The sequence below is a fragment of the Myxine glutinosa genome, chromosome 12 (genome assembly GCF_964187855.1).
Source record: "Myxine glutinosa chromosome 12, kmMyxGlut1.1, whole genome shotgun sequence".
Lineage (NCBI taxonomy): Eukaryota > Metazoa > Chordata > Myxini > Myxiniformes > Myxinidae > Myxine > Myxine glutinosa.
Window position 1 is genome coordinate 88,763,001 of NC_136272.1, and position 21,134 is coordinate 88,784,134.

At 45.8% G+C, this 21,134-nt stretch overlaps 1 protein-coding gene across 2 annotated transcripts in view; it reads left to right on the top strand.

Annotated features, from left to right (window-relative positions):
• LOC137437581 (protein numb homolog) overlaps positions 1-21,134 on the top strand; it is a 171,842-nt gene that overhangs the window by 113,616 nt on the left and 37,092 nt on the right. For both annotated transcript variants that reach the window (XR_013620965.1, XM_078766080.1), the window contains exons 7-10: positions 1,957-2,174; positions 9,895-10,021; positions 12,644-12,787; positions 13,633-13,722. Coding sequence is in view for 1 of the 2 variants with exons in the window: in XM_078766080.1 (XP_078622206.1) it covers positions 1,957-2,174; positions 9,895-10,021; positions 12,644-12,787; positions 13,633-13,722 (579 nt within the window). In the remaining variant the exon portion in view is untranslated. The remainder of the gene's footprint in view (positions 1-1,956; positions 2,175-9,894; positions 10,022-12,643; positions 12,788-13,632; positions 13,723-21,134) is intronic.

Consider the following 21,134-nt stretch of genomic DNA (forward strand, 5'->3'; position numbering starts at 1 on the left):
TCCCGTGTCGCACAGGTAACGGCGCCCGGAGAAGGTGTCCGTTATGAACAGCAGGCTGCTCGAACGGCCGGCGCTCATCGCCACTATTGAGCGCCGGCCCGGGCGTTTCCCGACCCGTTGAAGGAGCACGGCGGATGACACCGCCGAGCTTCGTGGCCGAACTTGGCGTGGAACCAGCACCAGGTGGTGGAGCTGGAGGAGCGCGGCTGGCTCCGCCAGGCCGGAGTAGTTGGCGGGTTTCCCCGCGGTGGCGGTTTTCGCCGCGGCGGTGGGCGGGGCGTGGCGGCGTTCACGAGGTGCGTATCAGCATGCTGCGTATGCTGTAGAAGCTGATGCTGTGGAACATGCTGCTGAACATCAGCCTTGAGGGCCGTGACGGCCACGCCGACTCTCGCCCGCGTGTCCGAAGCGGCGAAGTACCTGTCCGCCTCGGCTGCCAATGCTCGGGGTTCCGTTAGCCCGGTCCCGGCCAACGCGAGGCGAACCTGCGCTGGAAGTTGGCGCCGGAAAAGCGCCCGGAATAGCGAACCGGGGGCTTCGTCGCCCAACAGTGACAGCATATGGTCCATTCGGACCGACGGGCGCGTCTCACCGAGCTCGGGGAGATCCAGGAGGCGGTCGGCCCGTGCGTCGTCCGTGAGGCCGAACGTGGCTAGGAGTAACCGCTTGAGTGCCTCGTACTTGTGGCCGTCCGGTGGGTGGCGAAGGACGGACACAACTCGAGCGGCCGTGCCGGGCCCGAGGGAGGCGACGACGTGCCAATAGCGCGTGTCATCGCCGGTGAGGCACCGAAGCTGAAATTGGGCTTCGGCCTGGACGAACCAGACTTCGGCCTGAGCCTCCCAAAATTCCGGAAGTTTGACGAAGTTGGCCATGGCAATGGCGTCGCGTGTGGAAGGATCGCTCCGGCAGATCCAACGTCGAGGGTCACCAGTAAAGCGCGGCGTTACGCGCGCTGCTTGTGAGCAAGGAGGAAGCGGACAAGCGGTAACATATAAACGTCTTTATTGTAAGAGCTCACTGTAACACTGTACTGCTCCGGGCTGGGCGCCCGGTGTATACCATGAGGCCACGCCTACCCCTGGTGCGTGGCCACCGCCCACTTGGTGCGCGGAATGATGTCACCACGCCAGTGGGCTTTTGTGTCCGCCACAGTAAGATGCATTCATTCATTCATTCATTCTATGCCAGGTACAGATCAAACCAGTTCTCAATAATGCATGTCTGCGGCCTTTTATGGCCCTCATAAAAGGCAATTTGTTTACGTAGCACGCAGCCAGCACTGGAAATTGATTTGCTCGTCGGCAAACTAAATGCCAGGCAATATCAAGTGGGAAATCTGATTGGGTGAAGGGCGACAGTCGGCTTGCAGGGGGTGGGAGGGTGGAATACAAACTATTTAACATGGACAGTAAAATTGCTGGATTCAATATTCTGAGCAAATTTAGAAAAGGTTTTATTAAAACGCAAGTGAATAAAAACGAGCCTTGAGCACGCTTGTACATCTCTGCACAACACACACTATTCTCCAGGATTCATGGCTCTTTCCCCTCTCTTTGTGACTTGTTTTGACTGGTTTCTGTGCATGACTCATTGCTTTAGTCCATTCGTTTCCTGGAGCCTTTACATAAGCTCCAACGGTGAATTGAAATGCCCAACGACACAAAGACAAAGACATTCTAGTTGTCTCTTCGTTCCTTTTCAATAGATTCCAAAGCATTGAGGAAAAGTATTTGATTTACTTTTTCTGCTGTTTTGCCTTCATACCAAAGTATCATTTGGCTGCTACACAGGTCCTTACGAGTTCATTTAGCTGTTGAAAGCTTCTGTTTGCCTCTTAATTCCAGAGAGCGACAATCCTTGACTTTGTATGTTTCTTTGATTTTCTTCAATGCTCCCTTTCTTTACCCTTTTATTGCTTGCCACAATCCACCTTCTTCACTCTGCTTTATTTAGGGTCTCCAGACACAGTTGCCATGACAACTGGCAGTCCGGCCTTCACAGAGGTTTCCACGCCGATAGCAGCGGGAACCGTTGTGGGAGTCGCCAGGCAAGTTAGATCGAGCGAGGTGGAATGGGCTGTTGCTGCAGGCTCCAATGGGCCGTTGTCCCAAGCTGGGTTTCCGCGCGCCATCCCTCGCAAGCACGCTCCTTTGGAGCAGCTCGTGCGGCAGGTAGGCTATTGGGTGACAAAAGGTGACCTCTTGGATATTCCTTTGAAGTTATGATTAGCAATGGTTCAATATTCTCATGGTTTGCATCTTTTGGGGACTTTTTTGGCGGTCAAGTTAGCAATGGTTCAACATTCTCATGGTTTGCATCTTTTGGGGACTTTTTTGGCGGTCAATTTAGCAATGGTTCAATATTCTCATGGTTTGCATCTTTTGGGGACTTTTTTGGCGGTCAATTTAGCAATGGTTCAATATTCTCATGGTTTGCAGCTTTTGGGGACTTTTTGGTGGTCAATTTATCAATGGTTCAATATTCTCATGGTTTGCATTTTTTGGGGACTTTTTTGGTGGTCAATTTAGCAATGGTTCAATATTCTCATGCTTTGCATCTTTTGGGGACTTTTTTGGCGGTCAATTTAGCAATGGTTCAATATTCTCATGGTTTGCAGCTTTTGGGGACTTTTTGGTGGTCAATTTAGCAATGGTTCAATATCTCATGGTTTGCATTTTTTGGGGACTTTTTTGGTGGTCAATTTAGCAATGGTTCAATATTCTCATGGTTTGCATCTTTTGGGGACTTTTTTGGCGGTCAATTTAGCAATGGTTCAATATTCTTATGGTTTGCATCTTTTGGGGACTTTTTTGGCAGTCAATTTAGCAATGGTTCAATATTCTCATGGTTTGCATCTTTTGGGGACTTTTTTGGCAGTCAATTTAGCAATGGTTCAATATTCTCATGGTTTGCATCTTTTGGGGACTTTTTTGGCAGTCAATTTAGCAAAGGTTCAATATTCTCATGGTTTGCATCTTTTGGGGACTTTTTTGGTGGTCAATTTAGCAATGGTTCAATATTCTCATGGTTTGCATCTTTTGGGGACTTTTTTGGTGGTCAATTTAGCAATGGTTCAATATTCTCATGGTTTGCATCTTTTGGGGACTTTTTGGTGGTCAATTTAGCAATGGTTCAATATTCTCATGGTTTGCAGCTTTTGGGGACTTTTTGGTGGTCAATTTAGCAATGGTTCAATATTCTCATGGTTTGCAGCTTTTGGGGACTTTTTGGTGGTCAATTTAGCAATGGTTCAATATTCTGAAGGTTTGCATCTTTTGGGGACTTTTTTGGTGGTCAATTTAGCAATAGTTCAATATTCTCATGGTTTGCATTTTTTGGGGACTTTTTGGTGGTCAATTTAGCAATGGTTCAATATTCTCATGGTTTGCATCTTTTGAGGACTTTTTTTGGCGGTCAATTTAGCAATGGTTCAATATTCTCATGGTTTGCATCTTTTGGGGACTTTTTTGGCGGTCAATTTAGCAATGGTTCAATATTCTCATGGTTTGCAGCTTTTGGGGACTTTTTGGTGGTCAATTTATCAATGGTTCAATATTCTCATGGTTTGCATTTTTTGGGGACTTTTTTGGTGGTCAATTTAGCAATGGTTCAATATTCTCAAGGTTTGCATCTTTTGGGGACTTTTTTGGCGGTCAATTTAGCAATGGTTTAATATTCTCAAGGTTTGCATCTTTTGGGGACTTTTTTGGCGGTCAATTTAGCAATGGTTTAATATTCGCATGGTTTGCATCTTTTGGGGACTTTTTGGTGGTCAATTTAGCAATGGTTCAATATTCTCAAGGTTTGCATCTTTTGGGGACTTTTTTGGTGGTCAATTTAGCAATGGTTTAATATTCTCATGGTTTGCATCTTTTGGGGACTTTTTTGGTGGTCAATTTAGCAATGGTTCAATATTCTCATGGTTTGCATCTTTTGGGGACTTTTTTGATGGTCAATTTAGAAATGGTTCAATATTCTCAAGGTTTGCATCTTTTGGGGACTTTTTGGTGGTCAATTTAGAAATGGTTCAATATTATCAAGGTTTGCATCTCTTGGGGACTTTTTTGGTGGTCAATTTAGCAATGGTTCAATATTCTCAAGGTTTGCATCTTTTGGGGACTTTTTGGTGGTCAATTTAGAAATGGTTCAATATTCTGAAGGTTTGCATCTCTTGGGGACTTTTCTGGTGGTCAATTTAGCAATGGTTCAATATTCTCAAGGTTTGCATCTTTTGGAGACTTTTTTTGCGTTCAATGAGTGAAAGTCAAAGTCGTACCTTCACAAATGGAGTGAACATTTATCGTCGTTGTTACATGTTAAATATGTAACATTTATCGTTGTTGTACACCGCTCCTTTCCTATTCCATCTCCAGGTGCTGCATGACGTCATTGCCGGGCACCGAAGGGGGCCCGGTGATGACGCACGCTGAAAGGGAGTTCTCAGTTTTCACTCCGGTTTCTTTCTTGTTTGTTTGTTTTCTTGTTTTCTTGTTTGTTTGTTTGTCTGGGCGATATCTCAGCCATCCTATGAGCTAGGAAGCTGAAATTTCGGCACAATAGTGAGAAAGTGCTTTGGAAAAAACCTTTTTTTTGTTTTTTGATTAATCGATTAATTGATTATTTACTTAGTTATTATCGATAATTGTTTTTACTTATTTATTTCCTTTCTCTTCTGGGCATTATCTTGGGCACCTTTTGAGCTAGAAAGCTGATATTTGGACACCACAATGACCTAGTGATGTGGCTATAAAGGATATTTTTGATTAATCAATTAATCGATTAATTATTAATTGATTAATCAATTAATTTTTATTTTTTTCGATTATTGAGTTATTTAATTAATTTTCAAAAAGTTACAGCTTCGGATGAACCACTGGTGGTTGAGGTATGCTATTATTTAGTATTAGCCAATTGATTAAGAAAATATTTTACGATTATTATTTTTTGATTTTAATTACGCAATGAATCAATCAATTATTGTACACCTCTTCCTCTCAGTACCGTCTCTATGTGCTGCACGGCAGTACAGTATTGCGCAATGCCACGCACTGGAGGATGTTATTTATTTATTTGGCATGGGGGCGGTGTACTTTGAATGTATCTGTATTTGTTTATTTATATATTTACTAAGCGCTATATGACTCATTACCTGACTTGGTGATATAATGTTGCGAGCATCCACTCTGCATCTGGAAGGTCAGTATTTCAAACCCGGGTCAAGTCATACTAAAGACTTAACTGCTTCACCAACGACCCAGTGTAACCCTCGTGAAGAAACATCAACTATAACTCATAAAATAATTAAGAAGTTCAAGCTGAACAACTTAGAAAATGAGATTCCTGGTGCTTGAAATACCAGTGAAACCAAAGTGGACAAGTGAGGAATGAACAACAGATAGGAGAGGAAATATGAGAAAGGCCGAAAAAGAGAGATTACAAAGGTGACGTATTGCACTTTCACTCTGGTTGTCCAATTGACACAGCATTCTTTAATCCACCATCTGTGACCACACTCCGTTTCTTGAGCATAGGTTCTTCCAAAACACTTTTCATGGTTGAGAACCATCCCTGGGTCAGGTCGCCATTCTGTGCTGTAGGTTCACAGAGGAAGTTGTAATTTGTTCAAGGTAGCAGCATATAATGGCCATTCTTTTAAAGGCAATGTAGGATCTTTAACGTCCACTAGTGATCGAATACCTGAACGCACAACCAAAATATGGTGTGCTTGGTTGTTTTTACTTTCTTTTCCTTTTCAATATTTTTTTCAATTTCCAACTTTTCTTTTTTGACCTTGACCTAATTTTAAGGTCATGGCCCAATTATAGACATTTCACCATTTTTCTCCAAAACGAGACTAAGGTTTGTCCATTTTGACCGAAATTGCCCTCTCTAGAGGGAGCCACATTTATGCTAAATTTACATTTAGAGCAAGCCGCACTTTTGCTAAATTTATGTCACATTTATGCTAAATTTACATCACACCCCTCCGAGTTAAAGGTCAAGGTCCAATTACGGTCTGAAAAAATGCATTTTTTTTGTCACCGCTCAATTTTGCCAATGTGGAATCTCATAGACTGTTTGGCCTGCCAAGATGGTCTTGCATCATAATAGTGGATCTGTACTGATGGTGTGCACCTGACGTTTAATTTGTGTCCTTGACCTACCTTTTTCGGATTGTGACCTAATTAACAAAAAACACCTTTTTGATCATAACTTGAATAATCTCCTCCAATTTTCATGATATTGAGTATTATGGATAGATTGTAAATGGGACACATTTTCTTAATTAACACTTCATCCCTAAATGTTGAAGATCAAGGTCATATGGTGATCCGGAAAAAAAAAATGGCCAAGGGAAAAAAAAACACGGGCGAAGGGAAAACCGCGGGCAATCACCGACCAGGGGAGGCTTGCCCTTGGCGATCACTTTGTGATCGCAGATATCAAGTTTCTTTCATTGATACATTATTTTAAATGCAAGATCGAGGCTCATGGAAGAATGAGATCACAGAGGGTACAGATGTGACAAACCGAGCGGTGTAGTAGTGGGAGCTCACATTCTAGTGCAACCAGAATGGAAGCAGAGGCGATATACCGGTAGTTGGACTGAACAAACAAGGAATGAAAGAAAAAGGAAAAGGAGAGAGGGAGGAGGGAAGTAACAAGCGACAATAACCTCCATGTAAGAGCGTTGGGTTGCCTCTGTGCTTTCCTTTTTGTTAACTACAAAGCATATTGGCTTACAATCTATTTTACAGTGATTAACTTATCACATGACTTCCAAGCGGAATATAAACAGCACTGGTACACTTAGACAAAGCATGAAGCCTGAAGGTGAGGGAAAATGACGTGCTTAAACGGTACATAGAACAAGTGCCAGTACAACGTACACGAATAGGAATAATCGATGCAGAAAGAGCACTTAACAAGATGACAAATAGCACACGAGGGAGGAGGATGAAGAGAGGAGAGGAAAAAGAATGGAATCATTTACGAATCCTCTTGCAGATCACATTTGTGAGAACTACATCTCGACCACGTAACATGAGATTGTTTTAAGCTTTGTTGGATTTTCTCGCCTCATTGTAAGGACACTGGAGTAGCGTCCAAGAGATTGTGGGTTCTGATCCAGATAAAGGCAACAGTAATTGTCCCCCGTCGCACCGCGAAGCAAAAGGGGGACTATGGTTTTCCCCTCCGTCCATGTGTGCGGGCGTGCGTGCGAACGTGCGTGCGTGCGTGCGTGCGTAAGCAAAGGACCGAATTCTAATTTGGTGTGTGGGTGCAACCCACGTCAAAATCCAAGATGACCGCCGCCATGTATGTCTGACGCCACGTATGTCTGAACCTTGTGAGCGGAATATCTTGAAAAATAAGTGAAGTACCAACTTCTAATCTGGTGTGTGGGTGTATCTAGGCATAAAGAAGAACGCTATTGAAAATTGGGTCGCCACGTCAAAATCCAAGATGGCCTCCTTGCGTCTTCCACTTTGTCAACTCACATCACTTCACCGACAGGGGACCTAGGCGTAACGCTTGTATGGATTTTCATTCAAACCTTCTCCAAGTCAAACTTACTGTCAGGAGAAATACCAGAGAGCCATTTGATTGCTGATAAATCCCAGCTAGCTCACTAATGACCTTAAGTGAAGGGAAATTCTGCATGCACACCTGGTATTGCCTGCATGCAGGAAAGATCCCACGTACTTGGTGGTTGGTCCATCAGTAACCTGTACGAAAATTTTACAGCTCACATACCCCTAAATGATGACAAACCATCAACAATTTCTGATGATACAAGAACGTCACTCAGTAGGGCGCACACCCCCACCAGACTGAACTGTTTACATTTTGTATCCCATCCATAGGCCGGATCCGGATTCAGATCTGAACCAAAATTGAATCAATTCTTCCTTGTCACATGCACAGACTGTCGACCAAATTTCGTCCGAATCCGTCCACAACGTTTTGAGCTATCGTGCTATATATGCTTTTCATGCTTTGTCGCCGGAGGCATGACGTTTTTGGGTTGTCCGTCTGGCTGTCTGCCCGTCCGTCCATCGGTCCGTGCATCTGTGATAGAAATTTAAATCAAACTTGGTACATGTATATACAGTGCATTCAGAAAGTATTCTGAATCAGGATCTCTGGAGCTCAGCCAGAGTGACCATCGGGTTCTTGGTCACCTCTCTTACCAAGGCCCTTCTCCCCCGATTGCTCAGTTTGGCCGGGCGGCCAGCTCGAGGAAGAGTCCTAATTGTTCCAAACTTCTTCCATTTAAGAATTAAGGAGGCCACTGTGCTCTGGGAACCTTCAATGCAGCAGAATTTTTTTTTATAGTCTTCCCCAGATCTGTGCCTCGACACAATCCTGTCTCTGAGCTCTGCAGGCAGTTCCTTCGACCTCATGGCTTGGTTTTCGCTCTGATATGCATTGCCAGCTGTGAGACCTTGTATAGACAGGTGTGTGCCTTTCCAAATCATGTCCAATCTATTGAATTTACCACAGGTGGACTCCAATCAAGGTGTTGAAACATCTCAAAGATGATCAAGAGAAATTGGAGGCACCTGAGCTAAATTTCAAGTGTCATAGCAAAGGGTCTGAATACTTATGTAAATGTGATATTTCAGTTTTTTCTTTTTAATAAATTTGCAAAACTTTCTAAAATCCTGTTTTCTCTTTGTCATTATGGGGTATTGAGTGTGGATTGATGAGGGGAAAAAATGAATTTAAACGATTTCGGCATAAGGCTGCATCATAACAAAATGTGTGTAAAGTGAAGGGGTCTGAATACTTTCTGAATGCACTGTATATTATGATGTAAAGATAAATGGATTATATTATGGGGATAAAAGGTCAGAGGTTCCGTTAGGTAAAAATTCTGTTACTGTGCTAACTTGTGAACCAGTGTTGGGATTTCAACTAAATTTGGTACAAGTATATATTATGATGAAAAGATGAACTGTTTAGATTTCTGTGTCAAAGGTAAGTGTCATGTCAGGTGAAAATGTGATATTTGAGAGCAGCTGAGGGGATTTAAATCAAACTTGGTACAAGTGTATATAATGATGTAATAATGTTGGCGGAGGCATATCGGTTGACACTGTGACGTCGAAGAGTGCTGTTGTCGTTTTTCCCCTATCTCTCAATGGCGAAGAATCCCTGGTGTTGAGCTAGCGGCTAGGGTGCCAGCTTAGGATCCAAGGATCCTGGGTTCGAATCCCGGTCGATCGCTGAATTAACGCCAGGGGGGTTGACTCAGCCTGTCATCCTTCCGAGGTCGGCTAATTGAGTACCAGTTCACTGGTAATTCCCTGTTTGTCGTTGAAGGCGGCAAAAAGGGTTGGCGTCAGGAAGGGCATCCGGCCGTAAAACATTGCTTCAAATAGGGGACCGAAAAACAACAACAACCACGGTTCCCGAAAAAGGCCAACCCCCGCTTTGCAGGGAAAAATGGCCTCTAAAGGTGTTTTTTTTTTTTTTTCTCAATGGCGAAGAATCACCTTAAAAATTCTCGGATCCAGATCTTCACCAAAATCTCATCATTTCGTTCTTGTCACATACCCAACCTCTCCACCAAATTTTGTACGAATCCATCCACAAACCTTTTGGGACATCCTGTTCACAAACAGACAGACAGACAGACAGTGGTGAAAACATAACCTCCACCCACCTTCGTTGGCAGAGGTAAATTTGGCTTACGCTCCTGCTCTCCAAAATCAGCTCCTTCCTGCTGTCCCCTTCACAAGGCCTTATCTCCATAACGGTGAACCTGACATTTCACCCTGACCTAACACCCCTGATTCTGACAACAGGAATTCAAACAATTGTGACATTTCACCACATTGGATCTGCCCACACGTTAACTACTCTCACCACTGTGTTGTGCAGGGTTCCTTCCGTGGCTTTCCTGCCCTCTCAGAGAAAACCTCCCCATTCAAGCGGCAGCTCTCTTTACGTCTCAATGACCTTCCCTCTACACTTCAGCGAAGAACGGACTTCCAGGTGACAGGCACAGGTATTGCTCTCATTTGTGCACCTTTTGTCTGCTCTACTGCTGTCTCTGTTGATCCAGCAGTCCCACCGCATGGACATGCGGTCACTGAGCAAAGCAAATCACAGAATGTACCAAATGTGATGTTTCACACAACACAATCACACGATGTGGAATTGATTTCACAGAATAGTAAATGGCATCTGGCCATATTTGATAACATTCCTCGAGGAGGGCCGGGGATGGTGGGACGTGGCTTTGGCCCATTTTTACGAAAGGCAGTAGTCGCTTCTGATGAGACGGCCCTTATGCAACCGCTGAGCAAGCAAAGATGTTTTATTCGATTGATATTCTGTTTGTTTGGTAGCCATGATAAATGTGTCGTATCCATGTTTTGCTTTCACCATCCCTGCCTCATAATAGGCCTGAAGGACGCTTTATCATTCTCAAACACCCTATCATTGGTAGGAGGCACAAGCAGCGTTCTCGTGTGAACCGACTTCGTTGTCATCTATGTAGGTAGTCAGTTTGTCATATGATAAAATCTTTCACCTGCACATTTCCCTAGGCCGAGACAATTACACCTTGAACAGTCTTGATTGATATGTGGGCCACATTGACATGATGAGTACTTTCCTTGATCCAAAGATTGAGGAGGTTTCTGCCATACAGAAGCTGGTATGGTGTATAAAGGATGTTCTGGTAATGAAAAGGTTCTTTGGAATGGTAACTTATTCCCATTGTTTCGCAACTCAGTCTCATCGTTCACAGTATACAGGTTTAAAACCCATGAGAATGCATGAAAATAGAACAAACTAGAACGGAGGGGGAGAGAGAGGACTGTTAACCTGGATGTCTTGTCTACCAGCAAGGACTAGTGGGTGTTATTATTATTATTACTATTTTGCTGTACAAGATCAATAAGAGATAACATTAATCACAAAAAAACATCAACGGACACATAAAACATATAATAAAGTGAGCGGGAGACAAGATGGGGAGAGAGAGGGAAGCACACAAGCACAACAACGGTAGAGAACAGGGACATCGGGAACAGGGACAACAACGGTAGAGGGGGCAGGCGAAGAGGGGTGTGGGGATGGGAGACTGGGAGAGGTATAAAACAAATGGACACTGCGAGGACTTCCAGGAAAGAAGTCGGTATTTCAAAAAGGTGGATCTGGGGTGAATTAACGGGGGTAGAAAAGATCAAGGTTTTGGATGGGGGAAGATAAGAGATGGTGGTGAACAGTTGTTTTAAGACTTTGAGGGAGGAGTGGGACTGAAGAGAGAAGGTAATAATTATTACAATTACTATTACTAGGGCATGCCCGTACTATATATAAGCTAGGACGTGCCCGTACGTGGGTGCCCGTTCCTTGCCAAAAAAAAAAAAAAAAAAAAATTTGTGTAGGGGTGTGTGTGTGTAAACATCCTAGGGCGTGCCCGTACGTGGGTGCAAAAAAAAATGCGTGCAAACAACAACAACAAAAAAAAACTTTGAAACCACGTGGCAGTAACGACCACAGAACCCCCCCCCCCCCCCCCCTCTATTTACATGAATGGTTTGGTCCATTCGCAACGACCACAGAACCCCCCCCTCTATTTACATGCAATGGTTTGGTCCATTCGCAACGCCAAAGCGAACGGCGAACGGCTAAATCGCCATAGCTCGGTAAGTACTTGTCCGATTAATTTCAAACCTTGAAAAGGCACATCCTCGGGTCCCCAGCAATATACCTGGCAAGTTTAAAGTATATCGGACCCGTGGTTGTCGAGAAACAGCGGTCACAGACAAACATACAAACACATACACACATACACACATACACACATACACACATACACACAGAGATTAATGGAATTATAGATAGATTATTATTGTTTTTTTTTTTTTGTAGTATTCAAAACTTTAGACAAAGGGTAAGATGTTCGGGGGGGGGGGGGGGGCGTGAAAAGAAAATCAAAGAAAAAAGCAATATAGCGAGGGAAAGAACTTAAATTTACAAAATACCGACGGGGCGAGAGAAGCCTCGAGGGACCAGGCCCCACACAGATTGCGAACAAAAAACGACTAACTACACATAAGTTTGCACGAATTACAAACCAAGACTAACTAGAAACCCACAGTAACACATACACAGTAAAACAACGAGTGGAAATTTGACAAAGACACGATTAGGAAAATACTTAACTTTGACGTGGAGAGCTCGAAAGACGCTTCCTCACCAGAGGAACCGGAAGCGGAAGTCAAAACCAATTGGACCAATTGTGTGCCGGAACCCTTGACGAATACCGCATTTCCACCCAATTTCCAGAGCATTTGCATCAGCAGCACAGCCGCACCTCAGGAATGATGCAACCAGCTGGCTGGATTCGTCGTTAAATCCTAGTCCAATAAACATTCACTAGAGAATATAAGCACTTGTTGAGAACAGATTTAAGCCACCCACGTCAGACAAATATATGCCTTTGAAACAAATGATTGGATTTGAAATATCGGGGCTCAGCCTCACAAGGAAAGGCTTATCAAACCTAAAATATCGTGTTCTTCTAATTGTCTAACCACTGTTCCACCACAGTAAGCTGACTTTCTCATTGCTCAAAGCCTCATGGTGCTCACTCAAGCCCTTGCCCTTTCAACAGTCGTGGAGGTTGAAGGAGCAAGTCCCCAAGGTACGGAGCAGCCAGTGAGCATTCTCTGCTCGCAGTTCAAAGCTACAGGCCTGGTGCCCCCTGGAACCACAGCAAACCACTCTATCCCAGACTCACCATCTCTAAGGCCTCCAGGTGGGTATGTTGAGGTTTCACACCTTTTATTATAACTATCGGTGAGACTCAATTTACCAGGAAAGGTTATTTGGGTGACATTATCAACTACACACATCCATTAGGGCAATCGACATATAATGTGTGCAACAATGGTGGATTTTATTGATCCTGTTCCCACAATTCCCGAGTAATTTGCATGGTTTAATACAGTTTTCAGCTGATGCACATGACATGTTTAAGTGTGTGTGTGTGTGTGTGTGTGTGTGTGTGTGTGTGTGTGTGTGTGTGTGTGTGTGTGTGTGTGTGTGTGTGTGTGTGTGTGTGTGTGTGTTTGCTTTTCTTGCTCGTGATTCTATTCTTGTGATTATCATGTTGTGCATGAACAGCTTTTTCACATCTGCTTCATCTTCTCTTGCTCTATCTGCATCTTATTTTATTACAACGACTGTACCTCCATCATTTCGGATTTGGACAGGATATTGTAACCGATTGTCTGTCCGTCCGTCATGCTATCCCCTCCTAAAAGGTTGGGCAGAAATTCACTAAACTTGGTAGTTATGCTCACCACATGGCACGAAGGTGCAAGAGCTGAGGTACTTGGGTGGGGTCGAAGGGTCAAATACCAAAATATGCACTTACGGAGCCATTTTAAACATTGTCGGCTCTTGGGGACAAAATAGAGGATTTTTTTCAACTCAAAATTTGACATTGGGTCATTCCTAGTCGTCGTTTTTGCCATCTTTAAACTTTCCTTTAGTTGGGAAGCATTTGCTATGGCACGCCATGACTTCGTTCTAGTTTTATCTTGATGTTATTGCTTTCTTATCCAGCAAACACCTTTCCTGGATGACTTTCTGTGGCAGGAACATCTCCAATAGGGACATCTTCCCTGGCCAGGCCAGGAGGGCCTTCTTCACGGCGAACTTCCGGGGCCTGGGTTGATTCTGTACCTGGTGAGTCAACACATAAAGCTTGGTGAATCTACTGGCATAAGTTGTATGGGGTTCTCCATAACTTCCTCGTTCATTTTGTTCAGAATATTGACTTTTCCATTCAAAATTTTCTGCTATTCCGTCAGCTAGGTAGCCCTTTGGTATGGACATTCAGGATGCCGAGCAGATAACCATGATTCAAACCCAGGCTAGACAGATTAGCAATGAGTGTGTGTACCTCAAGGCCATCCTGTCAGCCCTACGCCATGTTGCAGTGTGGTCTTCAAGTACTGGGGGGAGGAGGGGCAAATTGGGGATAATTTTCATAAAGCTGGACATGGATTTTTTAAAGAGATGGTTTGGGAATAGAAAAGCACAGATTTGGTGTACCGCCATTCTCCCCCCCCCCCCCCCCTCCCGCGCCCCCCCCCCCAATAATAAAACAACTATTTGCTCAGAATGCACTAAAAGTGTAATGGATCGATACCAGTAGGGGGCGGGTTGTGACAGGATCAGCTACATTGGACCTGAGCAGAGTTGGATTATTGTAATGAAGAGAGTTTGAGGCTGGGAACTGGAAGGAGGAAGCTATCGGAATTGGTTTGAGTGGTAAAGGGAAAGGGTGGTTGGGGGATTCACACACTTTCCCAGATAAAGAAATGTCAGAACAGCAAGTTTGAAGGAAATGTTTGTTGTAACTCTACACGTCGGTTAATGCTGGATATATTCAACAGTGTGTGTGTGTGTGTGTGTGTGTGTGTGTGTGTGTGTGTGTGTGTGTGTGTGTGTGTGTGTGTGTGTGTGTTTGTGTGTGTGTGTGTGTGTGTGTGTGTGTGTTTGTTTGTTTTCTCAAGGTGTCTGTGGAGGGATTTTATATATATATATATATATATATTTTGTATACAAGATCGAGGCTCGTGAAAGAGCTAACGTTAATCACACAAAAAATCAAACCGACACACAAAACACAAAAAATAAGGGGAGCGGCAGACAAGATGGGGAGAGGGGGGGGGGGGAAGGACACAAACACAATATTTGAGAGCAGGGACAACGGGAGAAATGTGGGAGGGGGAGGGCTTTGGGGGAGGTGGGAGAGGTATAAAACATAGGAACACTGCAAGGACTTCCAGGAAAGAAGTTGGAATTTCCAAAAAAAAAGGGGATCTGGGGTGAATTAGCGGGGGTAGAAAAGATCAAGGTTTTGGATGGGGGAAGATAAGAGATGGTGGTGAACAGCTGTTTTAAAGACCTGGAGGGAGGAGTGGGATTGAAGGGAGTGGGGGAGTTTGTTCCAGAGGTGGGAGAAAAGGGGAATGAAGGAGTGAAGGTGAGCAGAGAGCCTAGATTTTGGCAGTTTAACCAGAAGAGGGTTGCAGGCAGATCTTGTGCGACCTGAAGGAATATTGGGGGGGACAGAGCACAGAGAGAGCTGGGGGAGCAAGGCCGGAGAGGAGTCGGTAGAAGACAGAAAGACCACCAACCTGCCTGCGGTGAGTGAGTGAAAAGGCCCTCAGAGTTAACTTCATCGCAGGAGATTCCAATGATTCTGAAAGCTTTGGATTCAACAGCGTGAAGCCGAGCTAGGTGTGAGGCAGGAGCACCAGCCCAGAGGGGGGAACAGAAATCCATTGAGCTGCGGATGAAAGCCTTGTATGTGGTGAGGAGCTCAGGTGTGCCAAGGAAGGACTTCGCACGACGGAGGATGCCCAGTCGGCGACTAGCTTTATTTTATCTTTTTATATTTTGGCTTTATGTTTTTATATTTTAATAAAGTCCTAAAGTTATTCAACATAGATCGGTGATAATGTATTCCATGGACAGACCATAAAACAGGGTTTAATTTTAACCTGAAATCTTTTAAATGATTGAGAGAATCTTGTGCAAGTTTTCAGATGAAGATCCACTTTCCTTTCTGTTTATTGATAGTGGAGTCACTTCTCATCTCATATATATATATACCAGCAGAAGTACCCGGCATTGCCGGGCGGGGGGTGGGGGAGGGGGGCAACGGGGGGGAGGGGAGAAGATGGGGGGGTGGGAGGGGAGAAGAGGGGGAGGAGAAGAGGGGAGGGGGAGAGGTGGAGAAGAGGGGTGAGGGGGGAGAGAGGGGAGATGAGGGGGAGGTGAAGGGGAGGGCCAGTCAACAATGACGTTGACAGTTCTCATGGTCGGAGAGCAGCACAACAATCGCGACATCGTCCTGCATCTTCGCAAGAGCACGAAGCGGATTTTGGAGACTCACCGATCCTGTGACCCACGCCCTCCAGTACCTGGCGTTGCCGGGCGGGGGAAGGGAGAACCCGTACATTCCCAACCCGTACATTCGCCCTCTCGACTCAAGCTCGTATTCGATTCGTATTCGAAATCGAAAGGGGAAAGGGGAAATCCTTCGTATTCGAATTCGTAAACACGAAATATGAATTAAAATTTAATTCATATCGCACAAAATCGACACAAAACATGATCGCATAAAGGTGAAAAAGCGCAATCGCTTTTCGCCCTGAATTACGTGCAAACGTGTGACGTGTGACGGGATGGAACATCACGTGATCGCTCTGAGCGAATCAGCGAGCTGCTCTGTCACTGGCTGAGATTAGCGGGTACTTCGCTGAAATGCGCTGAGGTAAATATGAATAAAAAATATGGATCTCGTCAAATATGGTCTCGGCCATGTTCGTCCCAGGCTCAATGGCCATGTCTATGCCAAATATCAAGCACGTGAGCCTCTCTGTTTCGGAGTCTATCGGTAACATTACACACACACACACACACACACACACACACACACACACACACACACACACACACACACACACACACACACAAACTGTGTTTTATCTATCTATAATTCCAGTAATCTCTGTGTGTCTGTGTGTGTGTCTGTGTGTTTGTCTGTGACCGCTGTTTCTCGACAACCACGGGTCCGATATACTTGCAACTTGCCAGGTATATTGCTGGGGACCCGAGGATGTGCCTTTTCAAAGTTTCATATTAATCGGACAAGTCGTTACCGAGCTATGGCGATTTCTTTACCAAACTCCGCAAGCCGTTCGCTTTGGACCAAACCATTTCATGTAAATAGAGGGGGGGGATTGTCACCGTACTCGCAAGCCGTTCGCTTTGGACCAAACCATTTCATGTAAATAGAGGGGGGGGATTGTCACCGTACTCGCAAGCCGTTCGCTTTGGACCAAACCATTTCGCACATGGACCAAACAATTTCATGTAAATAGAGGGGGGGGATATAATTTTAGATATATATATAGTACGGGCATGCCCTAGTATATATAGATAGATAGATAGATATATATATATATATATATATATATATATATATATATATATATATATATATATATATATATTGTTACGGACGCGGTTTAGATGTTATTTACCGAGCGGTGGTATTGCCGCGACCTAACAGTTCCCCCGATTCTTCCCCAACTCACCCGATTCACCCAGACGTTGACCAAATCGCGCTATGCCAAATCAATGATGGAAAGGACACGACGACTGGGAAAGAGGAAACGACGCAAGGGGTACAGTTCTCAAGACCTCCGGAGGAGGGTATAATTACAGTGGTGGAGAAAAGGGGGTAGATTACACGGCAGAGTGAGGTAAAATACACAGAAGAGATGGGCACTTAAATACAATCTTATCTATTCCCGGACAGACCACAGACAAACGGAACAAGGCTGACTTACACAGGGATTGATGGCAGGGAGGGACAGGTAGTTCGATGGCACAAGGTGCACCTTGGCTCGGGGACAGGATAAAGCACGGTCCAGTCCAGAAGATGCGGGGAGGCCTCACAGCGCTCGGAGGTGGTCTTGCTTGCTCCAAGCTCAGCGCGCATCTGACGTCACCTCCCTCTCCCTGCGCATGCTCAGCGGGGAGTGACACGCCCTCGGCTGGTTGGCTCCGCCCCACTGGGGCCGGTCCACCGCTTACATTGGGTGCGGGGGTTACCGGGCTCCGCCCTTGACGAGGAGCTGACAGGGAGCCCCTATTTGGTAACCCCGTCGAGCACATGTTCGATGGCGGCTCGTTGGGAAGGCCTGATGCCCTCCCAACACCCCCTACCAACCAAGCCGGAGTGAGGACGCGCACTTCCCGCGCCCGCCGCTGCCGTTGCTGTTGTTGTTGTTGTTGTTGTTGCTGAACCGTGAGGAAGAGCTGCGGGGAGGTATTGGGAGGTCCTAAACTTCCTAACGGTGCCATACAATCACATTCTGGTGCAACGAAGGGTCAGAATTAATGGAAACGAGTCCTTAACTGACATAGACTAAGAATAACTAGCAAGATGTCCTATAGTTGTCTTACATGAGATGCGGTGAACCTGGGCACGACATTTAATAGGGGGAGGTCGGGTCTACAGAGTGTTGTTTACAGAAAATGGGACTAGGGAATGGGGGATTGGGGATAGTTGGGAAGTATTGAGGAAATAGGGGAATATTTACAAGCGGATATGGATGGATGCAAATCCCATATCCGCAACATTGCACCCTTCTCTACCTCGGGGCGTCTCGACCCGATAAATTTTTACCTACTTTAGTGTGGCACTCAGATGTAGTTCCCTCTACTATTAACTCAACCCTGAGTGCGACAGTTTTACAGATGTTCACAAATGAGTAAATATGTCCCCCTGCGACGTTGCACCCTTCTCCTAACAGAAACACACCCACAGGATAACCGAATCGCGGAAAGCATCCTCAAACTAAACATACAGCCGGTAGGGAGCATTATTTATACAACACTGATATTTACACTACGATCCAGGACCTGTTCTTTGAGGAACACATGCAGATGTTATGCATAGGGAGAGCATGCATGCCAGCATCGATACACCAACCCACGAGTGCCCTGTGGCCCTACGGCCTTTAATAATGTGCAGAGCACCCCGTCCAAGCACCAAAAGCACCACCCCATTACGCACAGTCAGCACCATCCGGTGCACCAATAAAGTGTTCATAAAAATGCACAATTAAGTGTCCATGGTCACCGGTGGTGTCGCAGCCGGCCGATGTTCTGCTGCTGGTCTTGCCTTCATGGAGTGCACTTGGCCTTCTGGCTTCTTTAGAAATAAAGAAAGGCGCCAACCGCGTCCATTTCTTAATTGTGGCCATCAGGGGGCCAACTAAAAGTGGTTCACCTGTATGGCATAGGTGCCACGTTGACCCACGGGTCCATCCACGGGTGGTGCTTGACCACAAAAGAACTGCGGTCCATTGTGGGCGGCCACAAAAATTGCGGTCCATATGGTGTATCGATCCAGGCAGCAAGCAGCGGAAGTACAGGCCCACAACTGCGGAGCCAGCACCTCTCTCTCCTCTCTCTCTGCCCCAAAGCCAGATCCTCGGAGGTGGGAGACAAAAGAAGACAAGTGAGTATGGTGGTAAGGGCGCAAAAGTGCATGCAATACAAGGTAATGCACACTGGGGGCACATGGAAACCAGGTGAGACAGGTACGTTCCTACTGTACGCCCCCCCCCCCACCAGGTAACCTACATTGCCCCTCCCTTACCCCTTACTGTATCCACAAAACACAACACTACCCATAAACATCTACTTTACACATCAACAAACGTCCCTACTGTCTTCCCCGTTCCTCCCATAAACCAAATTCGTCTTCTCTCCCTCCTAACCAATCAAATTTGCCATTTCCAACTCTCATCAAAATCTGCCATCTCCAACTCAACATCAAAATCTGCCATCACCAATTCATCATCAGTCCCTCCTAAGGAGGGAGAGATGGAATCACCCCAATGTCTTATCCACGTCGTGATGCGTCTCACAAATCCACACAGCAATTCTCATTTCCTGCAACACAAAACAAAGAAAACACAGGTGTGGAGTCATCATCATCACCTCAGGTAAGTGGCTGCGTATGGTGCGACAGGTTCATCAATCCTAACTATTTCCTAAATGACTTTAACAACTTTACATTACCCGGGGTCTTTCTCCTGCCAACCCATTGGCCCTCATTACTCTATGTGGTTCGAAGAACCAAAATCCCATTGACCATCTGTGGTGCACACCATCAATTTGGGTCTCACTCCCCGATTCAACACTCGGTGCCCCCGCACAATTTCGGTGGCTGGGTCGTGTGACGCTCCCAGCTGGTCCGCCCACCTGCACACCTCCACCACTGTTGTTGCCGACCGAGCTCACCTGCTCCCCACCCTAACCTAACTAACTGGGGAAGGCCCTCTCGCACTCTCACCCCCTCAGTGCCCTCTCTGGCACGGGCTGCCCGATCCACACCCGGGATCCTCAGGCACCCACTGACACTAACGGCTCCCAGAGCCCACCTGCGGCCTCACCTGGCCGACATCTAACAGTGGCGGAGTGCCCAACCATTCACACTCATACCAACAGGCCACACGACCAGCCAATTTCACCACACCAATGCACCCATCCACAATACCATTCTGCAACCGCACCACAAATGCCAATATCCAACCACAATTTACCTATACCTTCTAACTATTCTTTAAACTACCCTCCCCGGGTACTCGTGAAAATGGGTCCACTCTTCCCCCATCCACACCTTCGCACCATGCACACCACTCCGTACCACTTACTCCAACTCTCTCCACACCACTCATTCTCTGCTCCATATATTTCACACACCTGTACTTGCACACCTGTGCTCTCATACTTGGTGCCGCCTGCACCCTTCTCTCCCCCAAGCGCATTCGCGCTGATCCACAACACTCACTACTCACCATGACACTCATCCGCAATGCTCTCTCATTCATCACTTGTACACTCACACACACCTCGGAGCATTGCCTCACCGATGCCTCATTTGAAGCTGCTCACCAGCACTTCCGTTCACACTGCATCATCTGCCCTGTCTACTCCCTTCTAAAACTCGCGCTCCTCCGTCTTCCCTTACACTCAGCGCTCCCACGTCATTATCATCCACTCTAATCTACCTGCGTCCCCTCTACAGGTATCCTTGTCACTAACTAACCTTAACGTTACCTAATGTCATCTTCGCTAGATCCCTACACACAATATCCTAACCCACGGGGGCTAGTTTTCACTGCCATACACCCCATAATCTATAGCGCATTTGCCCCACGTTTGTGAGGGATGACAGAGTTGCCATCCCACCACATCGGGCATCTCCCACTACCAATTTTGCACATCAAATTTCAACAAATCAAAAATTTGCCAATCACTACCCATCATCTGCCAATCATTACTGCCAATCCTTTGCCAATCATCAAATTTTGTTTTTCTAATTTCGGGGCCAAAACACTATCCTCGTCATTACAGTCTACTTACTAATGCCTCTCGGTGCGCCGATTCACTTCTAAAGCTCGGCTTCGTACAGCCAAGCCATGAATGCGGGTTGTTTGGTGCCAGCAGCTGGATACGTCCCGCATTCGGTGCAGGGAAGGAGGTTTACCCGGGCCGAGGTC